Here is a 22,605-nt window from a genome sequence, read left to right as displayed (position 1 = left end):
ATTGCTGTTTTCCTAAAAGTAGCTGAAAAACAGTTTTTGCGGATTTGCCAAAGAAAAGCTGAACAACTTTGGGCAAAACTTTTTCTGTCCTGATTTTCACTGTTTGAAATCTGGCAACCCTATGTTAAATGCCTTCTTCTCGTACTTTACCTGCTTAATCTTGATAGAAGTGTCTTGTTTCTCTTCTCCCAGGAGTTTTGGATGAAAAGACACAAACGCCAGCGCCAACTTGCTCAGATCTCTTCCTGTTTCCTGATGAAAGTGGGAACCTCTCTCAGGAGCCAAGTCCTACTTGTGCTTCATTCACTCCCCATATGATTAATGAAGCGATAGGAGATGCACCTTCCGAAAACGATGACTTCTGTATTCTTTTTGCACCGAAAGCTGTTGTCTCTGTAAGGAAAACCTAATGTTAATAAGAAATCAAATGTGACCTTTTAAAACTCATAGGTTAACAGCTGTTGCATGAAGACAATCTGTGTTGGATCTGGAGAGCTTCTCACTGGGTCATCCTTTTGGAATGTGACATGACAAATCCATGCAGAGCAGTTTGATAACGCAATTGCTAAATGACCTTAAAGGCAGTTGCTCAAATTGGGCAATAACTCCAGCATGCTGTGAAGAGAAATGGGTAGTTGCCATTTTGTGCAAAATATAGCATGAAGTCTGCTACTATGTATTATATATGCATTAGAAATGCTGTTTTCAGTATTTTTAATGTTAGAATTAGAAGTTATCTTAGGGCAAGGGAAAGGAGCCCTTCTGTTTGATTAAAGCAGAGTCAAGCTAAATCAACAGAAAATGCTAGCCCCCAAATTTTACCTATGTTAGTCTCCAGCTACCTTCTAATTAGCAGAATTGGTCATTTTGAAGGCTGTTCTTTCTTGCCACTGGCCACGGGCAAGTGCCTATTTAAAAACCTGCAGTAAACTTAACAACTCGGAGCCAAGCAATATTTATAGTTTTGCCACAGAAAAACAACAACAAATGGATGATTATTTTTTTTTTAAAAAAGCATTTAATGTGCATGCACTTAATATCCTGTAACCTTTTAGGATAAAGTAGAAGAGCCAGTAGTGAAAACGATGGTTGATGATGCAATCCTGATAAAAGAGAACCATTTCAGTCTGCCGGTAAAGAAGGCAGACACAAACAAAGGGCCATTGAGATTTCCTATCCCATTGGTGCGCTACGTTGTGAAAGAAATCTCACTCATTTGGCACCTTTATGGGGGAAAGGACTTTGGAAATGCACCCCCTACATCTCCGGCTAAGAGTTACATGTAAGTACTTCTGGTATTAGTTTATTAAATTCATACCATAGGGAAAAGATGCATTTGTCTTCAAAACATAAAACTGAACCCCGTGTCCAAGTGAGGGGTTGTTTTGCCCTTTCTCATTTACTCTTCCTCAGAATAGTCCATTGCTTTTCTCTGCATTCCACTTCTTAAACATGGCAGAAAATTGTTTATTACCTTCTTACATGTGAAAAAGATGCATTTGTCTTCAGAACATAAAACTTGCTGGGCTAGTGCATAAAGGGGGGGGGGGCTGCTTTAGCTTAGTTCCAGGTAGACGTCCCCCTCCTCCACACCTTCAGACAGGGTATTCTGCGAGGAACTGGGTTTTTTAAAAAAATGATACCGTTTATTGCAGCTTTTATTCTCCCCCCCCCCCCCCAAACATGGTTTACGATTTCTTATATGCTGTCTTGGGAGATCTTGTATCCTAAAGGCAGGATATTAATAATTGCAATAAATAAAATGGCTATTAGTTATCTGTGTCAGGACATCATCTCATTCAGTTTCCCCTGATTCAGCAAGTAGAAATGGCAGCTTAAAAGTATGCACTCGTGTGTTTTTTTTCTTCCTGGCTGGCATTCCCTTGAAGCATGTGATTAATTGTTGGTCAAATCTAAGGTGGTGAAAGCAGGCAATGTACTTTCAGTGAGTGTATCCTGAAAGGTTTGGTTTTTTTAAAGCCACTTTACATTTTCCTAATACTAATAGAATGCTTGTCCATCGAGTTCTTTTGAAGAGGAAAATGCAGTCTGGTTAACAGTGGCAGCAAGTTGATTTTCTTTTTTTACTCTTCAGTTTGTTTACTATTTATAGAAACATTTATAAAAATCCTCACCTTACAAAATGTCAGAGTAGTGTTGAGAATACATTGAGAATAAAAGTTATAATAATGCAGTCGTACCTTGGCTTCCAAACGCCTTGGGAGTCGAACATTCGGCTCCCAAACGATAAAAAACCAGAAGTTTTTCTTTCGGAAGCAGAACGTCGGACAGGGCTTCCAAGGCTTCCAATTGGATGCTGGAGATTTGCTTTGGAAGTTGGAATGTTTCAGAAGCTGAACAGACTTCCGGAACGGATTCTGTTCGACTTCCGAGGTAGCACTGTAATACAGCACCAAAAGATGACCAGTTGAGCACTGAAACAGTTGTTGCAAGCCAAACTTAAAGTTTAAATGGAAAAACAATACCCTTTCTCCTATTCCAGTAGTCCTCAGAGCTCTCCTTCTCACACACCAACAAGGCATGGGCGCAACACAGTCTGTGGTGGAAGAGGAAGGAACCCAGATTTCTTGATGGAAATACAGTTAAGTAAGGTAAGAATAACTGAAATGGTGACAGTTGTTCTTTATTGCTGGGAAGTTGTCTACAACTGATGGGGACCGTATTTGCCCATTTGTTTGGCATGCATAGGATATGAAGCATTACAAAAATTCAGAGGCAATGTGACCTTTTCCTCAGGCTCTAAAATCTGAGGAACTTTTTGTGAGCCAAAGCAGTATATACAGTGGTACCTCGGGTTACATACACTTCAGGTTACATACGCTTCAGATTACAGACTCCTCTAACCCAGAAATAGTACCTCAGGTTAAGAACTTTGCTTCAGGATGAGAACAGAAATTGTGCTCTGGCGGCGTGGCAGCAGCAGGAGCCCCCATTAGCTAAAGTGGTGCTTCAGGTTAAGAACAGTTTCAGGTTAAGTATGGACCTCCGGAACGAATTAAGTACTTAACCTGAGGTACCACTGTACTCAGACCTTTTGAACTTAGAAAGGGCAGAGAGTGGAATGGCCATAGCTGTTGAATGGGCCACAGCTGGAAACAGGCACCCCTTGCCACTGAAGCCACCTGAACTTATAAGTGACAACTCTGTATCAAGCAGCATTGCAAATGCTACAGGGGGGCGTCTTAATAGAGTTCTTGCCTTTCCCCTTTCCTTGTTATCAGGTCAAATTCCAGCATGAGGTATATCCATCGGGCGAAGCAGAGTATGAGGTCAACCTGCTGGAGCAACCCGTGTCTCGTCAAGTGTTTGTGGTTCAAGATCTTGAGATCAGAGATCGCTTGGCTACATCACAGATGAATAAATTTCTCTACCTCTACTGCAGTAAGGAGATGCCTAGGAAGGCACATTCTAATATGGTAAGGCCGTGCAACAACTTGCTAAATGTGGAAATGATGGGGCTGTGAAGAAGTATGTGTTCCACTAAAGTTGTGTCTGACCTCCACTGGGACTTGAAAAACAGTCCATAAAAATTCACATACGCAATGGCCCCAACTTTTACTGCATGTTGCATTGAATTTGAGCGACCGCAATTTTGACACAAGTTCAAAACACTCAGTTATAAACATATCAGTATTGATATTGCTGTAAAGATTCTTTATCTTTTATATATGCTGTCAGAGCAATTCACAAATATACGTTCATTTTTATTCAGCTTTTCTCTCTCTCTTCACTTGTTACTTCAGTTGATGGTCAAAGCTTTGCACGTTCGTCCAGAGTCGGGCAGATCGCCCCAGGAGTGTTGTTTGCGAGTGTCATTAATGCCACTTCGTCTCAACATTGACCAGGTTGGTTTAGCAAGCAACACTTCTTAGGAAAATATATATAGAGAATTTATGCAGTGTAATGATTCCTTAATCACTCGTTCCTATAATCTGTTATAAACATTTTGTGGGTGTGAATTGCAGAGTTGTGATTTGATTAAGTTTGCAACTATACTTGTGCAAAGTTGCCGTTATTGCATAAGTAACTTGCTTCGGTGGAAGAAAGAGAACCATTTATGAAGTACAGGTGGTTGTTGTTGCTATTTATTGAATTTACTGGTTGTTTTCTCTTGCCAAAAGTAACCCAAAACAACTTATAGCCAAAATGTTTTTGTTACTCACTGGAGAAAATCTCATAATCATGGTGGGCAGGGTATTTATGGATGGAGGTTCCTCCAGGGATGTATGTTCAGTGTGTATTTTTGTGCCTTGTTTTTGTTTTTTTGTGTGTGCCCTGCTTGTGTGGTCCACTCACTGACAGGCAGTAAGGATCTTTTGCCTTCATTGCAACAGTGCTTCTACATGCAGCACTTTTATTTTCCTCAATATGAATGGAAAGCGTAGGAGAAAGTAAAAGGGGCTCATGGGAAACCACTGCAACTCGACCTAACCCTGCCACTCATGGAGCCAGTAGCTGCCTGAGGGCCTGTTTTGCTCTTTCTCAACTTGCCTGGCTGGCAGCCCATTTACTCTCGCCCATAGATGTCAATGGGAGCCAGCCTGTGTCAGAATAATCCATTCCTTTTCTCTGCATTCCCCTTCTTATCATGGCAGAAGACTGGCTTATTAGAGGCGTGTGTGATGTATATAAAAATGCAAAAACACTTTCTCTTATCCCTTCCTTCTGTTGAACTCAAAGAAGTGTCTTAACAGGGATGGTCAAGGTGTGCCTATCCTGACGTTGCTGAACTACAACTCCCATCAGTCTCAGGCAGCATAGCCAATCACCCAAAGGTAATGGGAGTTGTATTTCAGTAACATCTGAAGGGCCACCGTTTATCCACCCCTGGTGTATAAGGTGGTTTCACTTGTTTGTGATTTATATGCTACTTTTATGTTTCAGGATGCCCTGTTTTTCTTGAAGGATTTTTTCACTAGCCTGTCTACAGAAGTAGAAGTCCTAATGACTCCAGATCCCGAGGGTAAATAATTTGTCCTTTTTTTGGTAATGAATTCATAGAAACATATACATGGACAGCAGAGCTACAAACAAATAACTCTTTCATTGGCAGCCTTAGATTTCAGCGTTCATTTATTTATCTGTTTGCAGTTAAGAAGCCTCCTGGTGCAGAAGTGACATGTACCTTGCCCAGGCACCACAGCAGTTTCAAAGAGCCAAGTCCAGTCATTTCTTTCTCCTTACACAAGCGAGCGAGCCAGAACGGAAGTGTCGATTCTGTGGATATGCTCAATGGGGATGACCATAATTTTGCACACGAAGAGGCACCATTCAGTGACCAGCCAATCTTTTTCAGGTACCTTGAGACGTAGATCACAGGTGGCTTCAGGTGTTGTTAGACTCTGGCTCCCATCAGCCACAGCATGCATGACCAATGGGCAGGAATCATGGGAGCTGTAGTTGAGCAACATCTGGAGGACCACAGATTTCCCCCCCTGCCACCACCTTAGGTCCATGAGATGCTCTAGTCTAGAGAAGTTACAGTCAGCTCTTATTTCACTCATTTGGTAAACTCTTAATTTCTGCAGTCCAGAAGCATCTACTTTATAATCAGTGGACTTCTTCCATCTGTAGCCCCAGTCCAGAGCCCTATATGTGTAGCAAAGCATATATGCATATATATATAAGGAACCTCCTGCATATGTAAGGCTATCCATGGGAAGTGGGGTAAAGATCACGGTCCTTGCCCTGTTAATAGCATCCCTGATCTTGCCTGCATTGATACTGCGTGGTTAGTGTGTGTTTGTGGGTGAAAAAGAGAGAAGTGGGAAGACTGCGTGAGTGTGCATGTAAATGCACCTGCATGTAAGGGGGCAGTTGTTTGTCTTTGTGCCTTCTGTGTAAGGTTGGGAAGGATGTGTGTATTAAACAAACACTCATTTACGTAAAAAGGGGTGTGGGAGATTTCAGCCTTAGCCACACTTACCACTGAGTCTGCTCCTATCCACCGGAAAGTAGCTGCTGGGTGTAAAAAGATTGCTCACCTGATGTTTAAGCTCATCATATTCATACTTCCCCCACAGTGTATATTATGTGGCTGTTTTCATCTGATGTTATAATAAGAATAATAATAAATTTTTATTTATATCCCGCCCTCCCCAGCCGAAGCCGGGCTCAGGATGGCTAACAACAATAAAATAATACAACATTAAACTAAAAAGATAGGAGGAAATACAAGTTTCCTTCACAGGACCAAGCCTTGCTTGCATGTAGTACCGTCATACTTTGGAAGTCGAACAGAATCAGTTTTGGAAGTTTGTTCAACTTCCAAAACGCTCAGAAACCAAAGCGCAGCTTCTGATTGGCTGCAGGAAGCTCCTGCAGCCAATCGGGAGCCTCAGAAGCCCCGTCGGACGTTTGGCTTCCAAAAAAAGTTCAGAAACCAGAACACTCAATTCCACTTTTTGATTGTTCGGGAGCCAAATGTTCAGCAACTAAGCTGTTCAAGAGCCAAGGTTTGACTGTATTCTTAAAACTGCTGCACGGTAGAACTGCACTTTAATTTTCCTAAAGGTGACTTTTCTGAGTATAAACATTATCAAAAAGAATAGAAGTATGAGACTGGATCTTGTGAGATTAAGATGACCAGTAGGTCTGGCAACTTTTAAATCCCCTAGAAAGTTGGGGATTTAGCAAATATAGGTGGAGGTAAAGGTAAAGGGACCCCTGACCATTAAGTCCAGTCGTGACCAACTCTGGGGTTGCGGCGCTCATCTCGCTTTATTGGCCGAGGGAGCCGGCGTACAGCTTCCAGGTCATGTGGCTAGCATGACCAAGCCGCTTCTGGCGAACCAGAGCAGCGCACGGAAACGCCGCTTACCTTCCCGCCGGAGTGGTACCTATTTATCTACTTGCACTTTGACGTGCTTTTGAACTGCTAGGTTGGCAGGAGCAGGGACCGAGGAACGGGAGCTCACCCCGTCACAGGGATTCAAACCGCCGACCTTCTGATTGGCAAGTCCTAGGCTCCGTGGTTTAACCCACAGCACCATCCGCGTCCCAGGTGGTGATTGGTGATCCTAAAAAAAATATGGAGCTCAGGGATGTTAGTTTTACTTTTTACCATCTTAGGTTTTATCTGTTGATCCCAATCTTCCAACTGTGTTTTTGTTTCTGTGTAGCATGTTATCAACGTATTTTTCCTTTTAGAGAATTTCGATTTACATCAGAAGTTCCAATACGTCTTGATTACCATGGCAAGCATGTTTCTATGGATCAGGTTTGTTGATTTTTATTGATAAAATTAGTGTCACATGGACTCTCCTCCCTGGAAGAGAGGGGAGTGGTTGTGGGCGGGAGCCCGAGCACCGCCCCTAGCAGGGGGCAACCGCCCCCTGCCTTCCTAGTTCACCTGGCTGGCGCCACGCCCACCGGCCGGCACCCAATCGGATTATTACGTTGCATTGGATTATTACGTTGTGGTGTGTTGGAAGGCTAGGTGTGGCCATCGCCTAAGCCTTCAATTTTGGGTATTCCGTTAAAGGAATCTGGCGGTCGTGTATTCTGTCCGATGCCTGCTTGGCGGGAGGCCATGGCACGACCCTCGGTGACATCAGGGGAGAGCTTATAGTTGTATTAGCATCAACAGGCTCCGCCCACTGGTGATTCAACCCCTGTGGTGGACATCCAATGCCTAAGCCAATATCTTTTCACTGCTGTAACCAATAAAGTTATGGCCTTTTCACGCCCATAAACCATATATCACGTGTCCTTGTGTATTCTTTTCTACGGCGCGGGGGTCGGGCCCTCGAACCACAATCAATAGTTCTTTCTTTATTTTTGAAAGATGATACATTTATGCTCAAAATCTTCAAATAAATCAAAAGATTGCTAAGCTTACGGTCTTGCAAATAAGTCCAGAAGAGCTGGTAGCCTGCAAAGATTCTTACCAGTCCATTCGTCCACACATCCATTTTGAGGGTCATTTGTGGTTTAAAAGAAAAAATTACAAACTTTCTGCTTTGTCACCTGGAGGAGATTCTTGTTCACTGCAGGCAACTTGCATTAAAGTTTAATTTTCATTAAAGCATCCAGAACCCAATATGCCATCAAATTTCAGATGGCATTCTCCAGTAGGTAGTAGTGAAAGACCTTTTGGTAAAACTTACATACCTAACTGCAAAACGGGCATAATTTCATTGGTGGCCCCTCATAGTGATGGCTGTGGAATACTTACCCTAGGAAAGCTAAAGTTGTCCTTTCAATGCTAGGCCTAGACTGCCTTTGTTCTCCCAGGCCATTTAAGATCATGTACTTTAGTCCCTGTTGTTATGGTTGGTGGCTTCTAACCTCCTGTAACTTGATGGTGATGCCAGCTTCTATGCTTTGGGTTGTATTTTATTCCGTTTTTATTATATTTTGTGTTTGACTTTTGTGCCAATCGACTTTCTGAAGCTTATTTTGAATTCTTATTCTAGCATTTCCTTTGCTTTTCTGTACAACACCCAAGGACTTTATTTTGGGAGGCAACCTATAAATACAGTTAATTTAGTAAAGAAATGATGAAAAGCGGTCAAGAATACTTTGGTGTTTATGTGCTGCTTATGAACTGTTTGACCCGTTCAACTTTCAGGGTACATTAGCTGGGATTCTGATTGGGCTTGCTCAGTTAAACTGCTCAGAATTGAAACTGAAGAGGCTTTGCTATAGACATGGGTAAGTTTCTCCAGTTGTTCTAATGGAGTTGCTGTGTGTTAGGCTGTCCATTCCAGGAAAACCAACACCGAGCATTGTAATGGTGGGTGGGATTCAGTGTTGCACTCTTCCAGTGGTTCTATCTGTACAAGCATTACAACTTGCTATACAGAACTATCCCCACTCGTCTCCCCCTGTGCACCATTCTGCAGGTTCTTGACCCCATTAAGACAATTGGGGGGGGGGTGCACGGGGGGAAGAAAGCAAGAAGGCGGAAGTCCTTGCACAGGACTTCTGCTGACAGGGCTGGTGAGGTGACTCCTGCCCTGTGTTTGCTGTGAAGGAAAGACAAACAGAACAATTTCACTAGTTCAAGCACTTTGGGCTGCATAGCTGAACTTTCCCTCCCTCTCCTGTCTCTGTGAAACCCCTGTGTGCCCCCTAAATTGCCCCAGAGAGCTGGGGGAACCCCAAAACATATTTAGAGGTGCACATGGAGAGGGAAGGAAGTTCTGTAGTGCAGCCAACGGTGCTTGCTCTAGCAGAATGCTTTGGTTGGTAACTGGCCAAAGTAATCCACAGATCTTAATAGCAAAAAGCGGCGTAGTCTCTCCATTATACCTTCCTATCATTCTTTGGGTAACAAAATGTTACTTTTGCACACACACACAGGTTGCTAGGTGTGGATAAGCTTTTCTCTTACGCCATCTCAGAATGGATTAACGACATCAAGAAAAACCAGCTACCGGGTATTCTAGGAGGAGTCGGGCCAATGCATTCATTAGTTCAATTAGGTACGTTCCGGCAGTATTTTTTAAGCCTCTCTGTTTTTTATTCTATGCGCACGCATTCATATGAATGAATATTTTTCCTGAGCAAATATCCATGACATGCTATCTTTTATTACAGTGCAGGGTCTAAAAGACTTGGTGTGGTTACCAATAGAACAATACCGAAAAGACGGCCGCATTGTAAGAGGCTTTCAGAGAGGTGCAGCTTCTTTTGGTACATCTACTGCAATGGCAGCATTGGAACTGACAAACAGAATGGTTCAGACCATACAGGTATGTTTTCCCTTTATCGATGGGGATAGGCAAAGGAGGCCTAATCTTATTTGAAGCAAACAAGATTTTGGGAAATGGTTTCAGAAGTCAACTAAAGCCTACAATTACATAGCCAACTGAGATCTCTCTTTTTTTCATCCTTAATTAAGAGGAGGGAAGGTGTGGCCTGTGATGTTTTGGTAGCTTGGTATTTGGAATAGCATTTTAAAGAGTTAGGCATGAATGCTGAAATCTGAACAGTGGTTTTTTTCTTTCTTTTGGAAGTCATGTCTATTCATTGCTGGCAAAATATCTGTAGATGCAGCAGGCATTGTGTGAGTGAGGAGGGGTTATATACTGTAAGGAGACTGTGGAGGTGCATATTGCAGCTCTCTGTGGGAATCATGTCAGCAGAGCCCAGGTAGCGTAGGGTTGGAAATGAAATACTGATTTTATCCACACCACAGTAATACCCCCAAGAGATATTATATCCCTACAGAAGTGAATGTCAATAATTAACTTAGTTGGGAGAAAATGAAGGTGTGCTCTAATTGGTCCCTTTGAACGCCATAATTTGCTCTTTTTTGGACCGCGCCCTAGTGTATGTTGGGAACTGGAAGGAGTGGATAGATAGATTACAAGGAGCCCTGGGAGATGAGAATGTATTCTTAATATTTAGCATTGGCTTGTGTTTTAAAAATCTAGGAGGCTTATCATAATGTACAGATAATTGGATATTATGGCCATATCTAGGTTTTTACTGGCTCATCACACGTGGTAAGAGAATGTGTTTTTGATTTATTTATTGAAACTGATACTTAGGCAGCTGCAGAAACAGCTTATGACATGGTTTCCCCCGGGCCTAGTTTAATTGAGACAAAGAAGATCAAACGACTTTCTCGCTACCGCCTGGCTCATCAGCCTGTGGACCTTCGTGAAGGTGTAGCCAAAGCATACAGCGTTGTAAAAGAGGTAAGGAGCGTTACCATTGCCTTCAGGCCATCTGCATTGCATTCACAGAGGCAGGGAGAGATGCCTTTGGAATGGGTATTGAGCGCCATTTTTAGGAAATTGGTATGGCTTTAATGAGGCTATACATCCTTCATTTTTTCTGCACAATAATTTTAATTTTCCTTAGGGGAGTGGTATTTTCTCCATGTTGGTTTCTCAGGTGGACACCCAAGAGAGGGTTGCAGTTGCTTGGCATCTGTGGAATGTGGCATTTCAGCTGCCCTTTGTGGCGTGCTGGAACCCCTAACCACTGCTGGCTCTGATTGCTCTGTCGTTGGTTTCTTTCCAATGACTAGGAACAGATTTAAATCCATGCTTGACATTTTGTTTCTCTGCCCAATGTGCGGCCCAGCAGGCCACACACTGCATTTCACCACTGGTTGTATCCACTCGCTTTGAAACCAGCTTCTGGAGCTTAGTTGACTCACGTGGGCATCAAGCTACTTAGCCAGTGTGGGTCTGCAAGAACTGAATTCACCATTTTGCTGCTCTGTGGGAAGGGCTTCCCTGTTTCATTGCGGTGAATAATGGGATGTAATTGAGAGGGATTCTGGGGCTTATAAAGACTGATGACTCAACCCACCGCCCCCCCTCCCCCAAGCAGTTTACTTCACTAAAGGGAGATGGTGCAGTTTTGGTGCTGACCTTTAAAGCCCTAAACGGCCTCGGTCCAGTATACCTGAAGGAGCGTCTCCACCCCCATCGCTCTACCCGGACACTGAGGTCCAGCACCGAGAGCCTTCTGGCGGTTCCCTCACTGCGAGAAGCCAAGTTACAGGGAACCAGGCAGAGGGCCTTCTCGGTAGTGGCGCCCTCCCTGTGGAACGCCCTCCCACCAGATGTCAAAGAGAACAACAACTACCAGACTTTTAGAAGACATCTGAAGGCAGCCCTGTTTAGGGAAGCTTTTAATGTTTGATGTATCACAGTATTTTAATATTCTTTTGGAAGCCGCCCAGAGTGGCTGGGGAAACCCAGCCAGATGGGCGGGGTATAAATAATAAATTATTATTATTATTATTATTATTATTATTATTATTATTATTTAACACACTGTTTTGTGTGTCTGGGACTCTCTTAAGGGGATTACAGATACGGCGCATACCATCTATGAAACTGCTGCTCGAGAACATGAGAACAGAGGAGTCACTGGAGCGGTGGGAGGTGTCCTCCGCCAGATCCCGCCAACTGTGGTGAAACCTCTCATAATGGCAACGGAGGCGACGTCAAATGTGTTGGGCGGCATGAGAAACCAAATCAGGCCCGACGTGCGTCAGGAAGAGTCCCAGAAGTGGCGGCTTGGAGAGGACTGATAGCTTTAAGCGTGTTTGACGTACAGACACTGGGAAACTGGAAGCATAAATCGTTTATCCTCATGGCAGCTTTAGATGGGACGTATCCTTTTAATATGCTTATCTCAGGAACACAAGAGATTGGAAAGCAATTTGATGGCAAAACCTGAAAGCAAGTTTGGTCAGTGCCAAATGGAGTGGCACCTTCAAAAAAAAAATATTACGGCCAAATCCAGGAAAATGCTGGCTTTAGACTGGGCGCTATGTCCTCCTTGGTATCTTGATATTTGTTGTTGGCAGGGTATTTTTGTCCTTCTTTTGAAGCAACCACACTTCCCATACTTATCAGTCTACATGTATATAAAGGGGTTCCCCAACCATGGTTGAAATATGTTTTAAAAAGCAAAGGGTTACATTAGTGCCCTTCTGTAACAGGGTTGATGTCTGGCGTGAGACATGGATGCTACAGGATACTAAAAGGAAAAGGGGATTTCAATTATTTTGCTAATTGTGAGTGTCTCACGTGTGGCACTTAGCAACAAGGACAATCTGTCTTGATACCTGGTCAGAAAATTGTTTTCAGACAACTGTGGACACTAATTGTTTCCCCTTCATAATGAATTCCTCCTTTTGTGGAGATTTGAGCAATCTGAATGTTGCAGACATGTTCTGTTGTGTTGCACTTTAAAGAATTTTGCCTGTATATTGCCTTTTTAAAATAGTTGTTAATAAATGTGCATTTTGTCCTTACGTAGTTTTAAAACTTATGCAAATCACTTAAAGGGGCAGAACACTACAAGATCATCAATGACATTAAAAATGGATTGCAGTGCTTGCAGTTATTCAGATTGCTGCATAGGAGTAAGGGGTCTAGGGAGCGGTTGGTTCTGAATACACACAGAGAGAATACAGTTTGTGGGGAAAGGTGTCTTGTGAAAGGAATATTGGGACTTGTATATGTTGACACGAGTTCATCATTCAGTTTAAATGCTATGCAAGTTACATCTTGGTAGTCATTTTTTCCAATTTTCACAGCAAAGTTATTTAAAACTTGTTCAGATATCAAAATATTTTTTGATTGATTTGACAAGCTGCTGTTCTACTGTGATCCAAATTTTCTGAATTGATTCCAAACCCTAATTTGTGTCCACTTTTTCATTGGAAACAGAGCTCAGAAATATTGTACCCTGAGAGGGTATGCAGATTCATATTAAGCTTCTTTTCTGACACACAGTGGCAACTGCAGTTTCTTCAAAATAAACTCTGCATTTTGGGGTTCTTCGTGGAGACATTCAGCAATGAAATAAGTTGCTGTCATTTAAAAGCTGCTTTCTTAGCATAGTTAAGAAGCAATGTGTACATTGAATAAAGGTCCTCTGGGCAGAGGTAGCCAGCTAGTGTTTGAGTGAATGAGTGAGATAGTCGGAGATAGGTGCTAATAGAGCAAAGAACAAGCACCAGTAAGCTAAGCAATAACATTACAATCAGCTGTCTCTAAACCAGGGGCAGGGAATCTTTGACCCTCCATATATTTTGGTTCCTCACCCCTTCTCTAATGCACAAGGGAAATTGCAATCTACCCCACTCTTCTGAGGCTAGTATTTTTATTTCTGACATTGGCTACAATTGCTTACAGCATTCATTCCCCATCTTTCTTTCCTTTGGGATACCGTGGCCAATATAACAGCCACAGTTTCCTGCAGTATTTTCTCCTGCATTCATGGCTCTGTATGCATGCCATTTGACACTATGACCCTGGATTATTTATTTTTGGTTCAAAATATTGCCCATCCCTAACCTAAGTTACTTACGAACTTCACCAAGCTATTAGGATGGATGTTCTGGGCACCTTGTCTAACAGCACTTAATCCAAAGTAATCTTTCTCCACTTCACATTGCTGATTGCTATGTTAACATGATGACAATGAGTTGAGAAGAAGTAAAGTCAATACATTTACTGATGTGTTGGGAATAAACACAGTTTCACTTGTCCTGAGTGCACTGTTGGCAGTATTTTGCAGCTTAAATAATGGTAGTAATTGATACAGATGGCTGGACCTAGAACAACTTAAAGATTAGACCCACAGTGCATAAGAAGAATCAGACTGCCTGCTTTCTTGGGAGTGCTTCCATTAACAAGCAGACATTACTACGAAGGACTTAAATCAAAATGCTAATTGATATTTATTGCAGAAATAGCACGTTGGTGTGTTGCTGCCTTTTTTGCAAAACAAATTCAATACCTTGCTATGCAAATACAGTGATCACAATACACAAAGTGCAACAGGCTGAGCAATAATAACTGTAAACATTTTATTGTATATACCATACATATGAACTGTATATATTGCACATACTGGGCTAGACCTTTACATTAGAAAATAACCATTAAAATGTTTACGGTTATTATTATTCAGCCTGCTGCGCTTTGTGTATTGTGATGCCTTTTTTGCAAAGGCAAAGCAATGCTGTTTCTCATTTGCCAGTTTCCCTTTAGGTCATGGGTAGGCAAACTAAGGCTCGGGGGCCGGATGCGACCCAGTCACCTTCTAAATCCTGCCCGCGGATGGTTCAGGAATCAGTGTGTTTTTACATGAGTAGAATGTGTCTTTTTATTAAAAATGCATCTCTGGGTTATCGGTGGGGCATAGGAATTTGTTCATTCCCCCCCCCCCCAAATAGTCTGGCCCCCCACAAGGTCTGAGGGACAGTGGACCGGCCCCCGGCTGAAAACGTTTGCTGACCCCTGCAGGTACTTTATCTGCTCTTCCATCATATGCGCTGAAGATAAAGGAACAGTGGCACTTACAGGCTTCCCGTGCAGTAAACAGGCAGACCAGACCATTCTATCATGAACCTCCTTTAACATGTCCAGCCAATAAGAATACCCCACATTTCTCAAACCAGTGCTGTGTAGAAAAGGCAAAAGAAGATGCATTAATCTACGCTGGCTGTAAAGTACACATTTTAAATAAGTGGTGCCACTTGGTCTAGATCTGTCCTTAATCTCTTGACTGTGTGACACAAATGGTCAAACACAGAAGAGCCAGGGTTGAAAGCTAATTTGTGCCGATTCAACTCGAGAAGCTTCCCATTGGAGCTCCTTTGTTAGCCTCTAGCCAACTATGCCAAAGTCTTTGTGGTAGTCTAATGTCTGCAAGATGAGAAGGAAAACTGGTAATGAGTCAATGAGATTTTAGCATGGTAATGGCCCATTGGGTGCTAGTAGCAGACCGCTGATCTAGGTGTAGAAACAGATTTTGAACCAACTTTTGAAAACTTCTATAGAGGACAAGAAGCTACAAGCAAGCCCTTGCATTTAGAGCCCAATGCAGCTGGTTTGGAGTGGTTAACTCGTGCAACCATTGTTGTGTATTCAGTGTCCTGATTCAGGCAGGTTGCAATATGTGTCTACATCCTTCTGGCAGATGCTGATACCCTGTCTGGTTCCCTTGATCAACAGAAGGAAGTGTCAAGAACATATTTTCTTCTGGAACATAAAAGAACCAAATAACTAACATTTTGCAACTTGCTACTTTGCAGAAGGCAAGGTGTTCTATGTCGGTGTAAAATAATATGTACAATTAAACCCAGTTGCTTCACGTAGATGATCTGTGGGGTCGTCTGTTTCGCAATGGCAGAGGAACATAGGAAGCCGCCTCATACCAAGTCCATCTAGCTTTCGAAGAGTGGAGATGCCAGTAACTGAAACTGGCACCTTCTGCATGCAAAGCAGATGTTCTTATGCTAAGCTATGGCTCTTCTCCAATGAGTTCACATTAAAAGTCTTGCACAGTCCCAGTTTTGCTCAGGCATCATTTGCACACAGTTGTGGTTTCCTGTGAACGTGCTTTCCTAGCTAGAAATCCCTTCTAAAAACCAACTGCCACCACAGTCCTCCTTGACTATGAGAAAGGTGGCACAGAAAAGGTTTCCCTTTGGCTTGCAGGGCTGGTAGAATGGGTTACGGCGCCACGTTCATCTCAAGGCAGGAATTAACACTTTGAAAGTGGGCCACTATCATGACGCTCTAGTTTGCTTCCTGCCTTTGAACACTTTCAGTCAACCATCCCTTCAGCTTCTTCAACTACTTCTCAGGCTAGTTCTTTGCTATTTTCCCTCCCTCTCTGCTTCATATGCTATCTTTCTTGCCTGTCCCTAACGCTTTGCTGTGAGCTGGTGTTCTTTTGATTTTGGGTTAATATTACGTTGCATTAACCACCATTTAGTGAACTTTATAAACCGTAAGCTGCATCCTTGAAGCTCTATATATCAGCAGCAGCTGATGTAAAAGTAGCCGAATCTCTTGGAAACGGACTTGAGCTAGACAGCCTGCCAATGGGACACCTCATTCTTTTTCTACGTACTGTATTTGTAAAATAGCAAGACGCGGTTAATTTAGTAGAAATCAGTTTTACATGTGAAACATGCCAGGCCTCGTAGCAATAGAGTATTTTTCAACAGTGACAAACATGCGGGTATACGTTCTCTTGGATTGCTGCTGTTTATAACCTTGCCTCGTCCATCACCAGCCTTCTACAGCTTATGATTCTGACAGGAAATGGAACTTTTTGCAAATGCTGGTTTGTGTTTACATTTTGAAATCACGTTGAACTCATTAGTACACATGTTCTTAACTTTGTGTGGTATAATTTTGTATATAGCCTGATATTGTAAAAAAATAAATAAATGCAAAACCAAACTGTAGAATCATATGAAAACTAGAAGCTACTCTGGAAGAGAGCTGCTGTAGTCCTTTTTCCTCTTTTTCTTTTTTCCTTATTTGGCTTCAAACACTGTAGTTCCCCCCCCCCACCCCCAGCTATGCTTCCAGCATAGTTTCTTGGTACCAATTTTGATGTATATTGACTAGTAAAGGCCTTACACAAATACGGTGTTCTGTTCGATGCAATTAATTCATGATTTTTGTCAGCTGCTGTCATCAAAATAAACAGTCTAAACTGATGTTTTGTGTGGGTTTTCTTGTGTCGACTTATCATTGGAACTGGAAAAAGGTCTGATGCACATAGCCAATCTTTCCCCCCCTTTGTTGTTGTTTAGTCGTTTAGTCATGTCCGACTCTTCGTGACCCCATGGACCAGAGCACGCCAGGCACACCTGTCTTCCACTGTCTCCTGCAGTTTTCTTTGATGGCATTCAAATCAGCAGGAACGCTACAATTATATGATAAGGAAACCAAAACCAGCCCTTTGACTCTTAGCAAAAGTCACCCCAAATACCAGATTCCCATATATACTGTGAAGTTCAGGCCCACAACGTGCCCAAAGGACTAGCACACTGCAGTATTGGCTGGATCCCACATGTGTGCCTTGGTCCATGACTGTACCGTCAGATGGTGACAGGAATGTGTATAAACAAGACATTGTAAAACACCACTGAGTTTCCACATCCCCTTGTGATCACACAGCTGCTAGTTATCAGTGATAAATTAAGGTAGACATGTCTGAACCAGTTAACTGCACTCAAGCGGCTGAGGTGATCACCCATAAGTCATTTGATTTTTTTACATTTTTGGGGTGGGGGGTGGGAATGCACACAACATGGCGATATGATTAACTGAGAGAGCAAAGCTTCATCGCTGCGCTTACTTATGGCCTCCCATGTCTTGCGCTTAAAAACAGGCATTACAAATTTACACCTTTCAGGGATAACCAGTTTTCATTGCCTGAAGACAGCCACTAAAATGCTAAAGCAGTTCTCCAGAGTGCTGAACTTCAAGGTAAGTTAAAGTGTGTTGATAGATACTGTTTTGATTTTGATTATATATTTTGTGTTTTTATATTGTGGTTTTATTCTGTGAACTGCCCTGAGACCTGTGGGTATTTATTAAATTTATATGCCACCTGAGGGTGGTATAATAAATAATAATAATGATGATAATAGATACTAGCCAGTAGATTAGAGTTGGGCTTTTTATTTTACTCTCCACGAAAGCGCCCATGTACCCCAAAAGCCTTTCTTGGGGAACCTTCAGTAAAGGCCTGGGATGTGATGGGGAAATCTGTGAAAATCAGGAGGAGACACTTTCCATTGGAAGTCTACAATAAAGAGGAGTTGCTGTGTATGCCTCATTGGTGTGAGCTGACTAACTTTTGCTCGGGCAACTGATCCAAACCAAAACAATTCTTAAATTTGTATCCTGCAACTTCTTCCCTGAGAATGGAACCACCGAGGTGGCGGATTCCAACTTTATTTGTTTTAAAAAGGGCAATGCAAGCCACAAGGATTGCAAAAAGCGGTCATTTGGGGGGGGGGACGTTTCCTCAGCATTGTAGCTTGAACTGGGCCCTGTCTGTTTGGCCTAACCCAACTGCTGGGTTGACAGGAGGCAATTGTGGTGGATCGTGTTTCCCTGCATCCCCTAGTGCAGCCCGCACAGCATTTCCTCAAGCTCTGTGTACCATTTAATATGACGATCCGTGCTGACATCCAGAGAGTGGGCCTTCAAAGGCAATTTGCTTCAGAATCGTTCACGTCGTCATCCGAGCCGAGGTTTGTTCACCGATGCTGCTGCTTGTGAAGTGTAAGCTCCAAACGCCTCAGAATTGCTACAGAAGCTGGAACCACTGCAAAAATGGATAAAGGGGAGGATGGTTAGTTAAGATAATTAAAGGCAATATGAATTTATGAAATGCATAAGAAGTGGTTAAAATGGTGGATCATCAGAGGTGCTGATGGAAGTCCCCCCCCCCCCAAAAAAAGATTGTATAAGTGGCGAAGTTTTGTGGTATGTATTATAATTTATATGTTAAAATTAATAAAAAGAATTTAAAAAAAAAAAGAATTGCTGCAGAAGCACACCCCAGTTCCCTCTCTTGTCTGTGCTATTTGATCCATAGCTCAGTCACTACAGCAGGAAACTCTTAATCTCAGGGTTGTGGGTTTTAGCCCCATGTTGGGCAAAAGATTCCTGCTTGCATAGAGCTGTATTAGATTGCTTTTCTGGACCTTTCCAACTCTTCTCAATTTGCTGTTTTTTTGTTGTTCTTTAATGTACAAGTTATTTTACGATGCTTTCAATACACTTCTGTAACCCACCCTGATCATGTGTACGAAGAGCAGGCTGGAAGTTCAAATAAGGAAATGAAAGGAAGACGTACCAATCTTTGTATCCTAATTTTGAGAAATTCTTTGTAGCTCTTGTACTTGTCTTACACAACAGTTTCCCTGTGGAATCCCTACAATTTCCTCAACCCTAAAGTGGCAAGGTTTCTAGAGCAAACAGCCCTCAGATCTCTGGCACCTGTCGTGCCCCTAAGAAACTTTGATTTCCATTTTTTCCCTTGACAGCTAATGGTTCTAGTCAGTAGAGGGCGCTCAGTAACCGTCTCCTTAGCTCAAGCCTCCCTATACTCAAACCGACTTCTGGAACCCTCTCCAACAACAATATGAAGAAACATATTAAAGTTAAATGAAAATCTCCATCACACAGCAGTGATAAGCATATGAAACACGTTAACTCTGAATCTGCAGAGGTCATGGTTGCTGAACTCATAGAAGGGACCCAAGGGCCATCTAGTCCAACCCCCTGCAATGCAGGAATCTCAGCTAAAGCATCCATGACAGGGGACCATCCAACCTCTGCTAAAAACCTCCAAGGTTGGAAGAAGAAGAAGAGTTTGGATTTGATATCCTGCTTTATCACTACCCTAAGGAGTCTCAAAGCAGCTAACAATCTCCTTTCCCTTCCTCCCCCACAACAAACACTCTGAGGTGAGTGAGGCTGAGAGAATGAGAGGAAAGTGTGACTAGCCCAAGGTCACCCAGCAGCTGCATGTGGAGGAGCGGAGATGCAAACCCAGTTCACCAGATTACGAATCTACTGCTCTTAAGCACTACACCACACTGGCTAATCCACCACCTCTCGTGGGAGTCTGTTCCACTGTCGAACAACAAGCATGCTCCTCCTTCCATGTGACAGCCCTTAAGATATTGGAAGATGGCTATCACGTATCCTCTTTTCCAGGCTAAACATACCCAGCTCCTTCTTTTTTCTTTTTTCTTTTCTTTTTTTTTATAAAGTTTTTTATTTATACAACAAGGAAGACAAACAAACAAACACCGAACACAAATACCAAACCATACACTAATCACAAAAACAACCATAGACACACAATACTCCTAGCAGACAATAAAACATCTATTGGTCTTAACACTAAAGACCCGACCTCCCGTCCATTCCATACTTCAAATTCATATTACTTATTGCCCATACACATTTTTTCTTATAATTAAACTTATTCTCATTAAATCTAATTTCTTATATCTACCTTACAACTATTACTGAAGTTCCTCGAATGCTGCAACAGAATTTAAACTACTATATTTATTTTTCAGATATTCTTTGAAAACCTCCCATTTAGAAACAAATTCCTGTTTTGATTTATTCTTTATTTTTTCTGATAAACCATCTAATTCAGCATATTCTGTCAGCTTTTGGATCCAATCTTGAATAGAGGGGATTTCATTACTCTTCCATTTTGCTGCGATCAAAACTCTTGCTGCCGCCGTGGCGTATAAAAAGATACCCTTCCTCTTTTGTGGAATATCCAAATCTGTTATTCCTAAGAGGTAGGCCTCTGGTTTTTTATTGAAAGAGATCTTTAACATTTTTTGCAGCTCTGCATGTATACTCTCCCAGAATGCCTGTATTTTCCTACATATCCACCACATATGGAAGAATGTTCCTGAGTCTCCGCATCTCCAACAGTTACTTGATACATTTTTATACATTTTTGAAAGCTTCCATGGTGTTAGATACCATCGATGTTGCATTTTTTGAAAGTTCTCTCTAATCGTGTAACAATTTGTGAATTTCCAATTGATCTTCCATAAATTTTCCCATTGGGCCATGGTTATTGAGTGGCCAAAATCCTGGGACCACCTCACCATTGCCACTGTTTCCTCCTCCTCCTTGACCGTCCAGTCAAGGAGGAGTCGGTAAGTTTTGGAAAGGGTTTTTCTTTTAGAATTTACAAGATCAGATTCAAATCGGGAAATTTCTGTTGAGAACCCCTTTTGTTTGTCAGATTTAAATTTTTCAAATAACTGATGGTATTGGAACCAGTCTGAAATGTGGTCTCTTATTTCCTCAAAGTTTTTTAATTTTATTTGGTTATCTTCATTTTTTAGAAGCAGCTGCATGTGGAGGAGCGGAGATGCAAACCCAGTTCACCAGATTACGAATCTACTGCTCTTAAGCACTACACCACACTGGCTAATCCACCACCTCTCGTGGGAGTCTGTTCCACTGTCGAACAACAAGCATGCTCCTCCTTCCATGTGACAGCCCTTAAGATATTGGAAGATGGCTATCACATATCCTCTTTTCCAGGCTAAACATACCCAGCTCCTTCAAGCGTTCCTTGTAAGGCTTAGTTTCCACTTTCCAGACCCTTGATCATCTTGGCTGTCCTCTGCATACCTTCCAGCTTGTCAATATCCTTCTTAAATTGTGGTGCCCAGAATTGGACACAGGATTCCAGGTGTGGTCTGACCAAGGCATAATAGAGTGGTACTATTACTTTCCTTGATCTGAATTGTTGTTTGCATTTGCAGAGCAGTCCGTTCCTCACGGCAGTTCCTCAAGATTGGCTTTATTCTGGTTGGAGCCACTTCGCTGTTTTCCCATGAGTCTCTGCTTGCATTGCAACAATGCATGAGGCTGCTCATGAGTAATTCATTCTATGAGCACTTCTTGTAGTGAGCCAGTCATTCTGTGCATGGCATTCCTGCCGATGAACCAACCTTGTATAGATTTATTTCATTGACTTAAATATTTTGGGACACTTACTTCCATACTCTTTTGGGCAAAGGACATTTGCTTATTTATTTTAGTCTGCTATATGAATGGTTATGTCAAAGCAGGAGTCTGCAGAGTGAAATGACAGCTATGTGTACAGAGCATTTTTAATTATGTTTGGCAAAACAGGGCTGGCTTGCTTCCTTGTAGAAGAACATCCTATTCTTCCTTTCCAATCCATATTCTGCTGTGAATCATGAAATGGGACGTGTCTTGCATAGTGGACCAACTTTCCTGACTCATTTTGATCTGCAGTTGTTAGCAGATTACCTCCCTGTGAGAGTTCTCAAAGAACTCAAATGTGAACAAACAAAAACAAAAAACGTAACTTGTCCATGAGCTTCCATACCTGAGAACTGGAAAATAGTCTGTGTAACACAATTTTTAAAAAGTGATCCCAAGAGATTCCTGGAAGTTACAGGCCTGTTGGTCTGGTGAGAGGCGGCACCCCATCATGCCATCCACTACGGATTAGTGCTCCACTATTTATATCAAGCATGGGGAGCTGAACTACAACTCCCATTAGCCACATAGCTCATGGCTAGGGATGATGGGAGTTGTAGTTCAGCAACAATCTGGAGTGCCAAAGGTTTCCCCACACCTGAGACTCAGCTATACAGCTGCAAATACAATGTTTACAAGTGTGTTGTAAAGTGCAGTCTACAAACGTGACACTAGATGGCGATGGTGAGCTATGGCAAATTCAATATATTTTTCAAAACGGTTTTTTAAAAAAAGCATTTTCAAAGCATTTTTTATATGTATGTAGATTCCACCCTGG

At 42.3% G+C, this 22,605-nt stretch overlaps 1 protein-coding gene across 4 annotated transcripts in view; it reads left to right on the top strand.

Annotated features, from left to right (window-relative positions):
- The window catches only part of ATG2B (autophagy related 2B), a 47,777-nt gene extending 35,026 nt beyond the window's left edge, over positions 1–12,751 (top strand). For all 4 annotated transcript variants that reach the window (XM_083433023.1, XM_083433021.1, XM_083433022.1 and 1 more), the window contains exons 30-42: positions 193–395; positions 1,056–1,282; positions 2,504–2,612; positions 3,243–3,437; positions 3,765–3,866; positions 4,906–4,984; positions 5,113–5,317; positions 7,171–7,240; positions 8,594–8,676; positions 9,328–9,449; positions 9,565–9,719; positions 10,521–10,670; positions 11,792–12,751. In XM_083433023.1, the coding sequence (XP_083289149.1) occupies positions 193–395; positions 1,056–1,282; positions 2,504–2,612; positions 3,243–3,437; positions 3,765–3,866; positions 4,906–4,984; positions 5,113–5,317; positions 7,171–7,240; positions 8,594–8,676; positions 9,328–9,449; positions 9,565–9,719; positions 10,521–10,670; positions 11,792–12,022 (1,931 nt within the window). In that variant the 3' untranslated portion in view covers positions 12,023–12,751. The remainder of the gene's footprint in view (positions 1–192; positions 396–1,055; positions 1,283–2,503; positions 2,613–3,242; positions 3,438–3,764; positions 3,867–4,905; positions 4,985–5,112; positions 5,318–7,170; positions 7,241–8,593; positions 8,677–9,327; positions 9,450–9,564; positions 9,720–10,520; positions 10,671–11,791) is intronic.
- Positions 12,752–22,605: the final 9,854 nt, after the last annotated feature.

The sequence above is a fragment of the Podarcis tiliguerta genome (genome assembly GCF_965153285.1).
Source record: "Podarcis tiliguerta genome assembly, chromosome: 1".
Lineage (NCBI taxonomy): Eukaryota > Metazoa > Chordata > Lepidosauria > Squamata > Lacertidae > Podarcis > Podarcis tiliguerta.
Note: the sequence above shows the minus strand (reverse complement) of the source record. Positions and strands in the feature narration are given on the sequence as shown.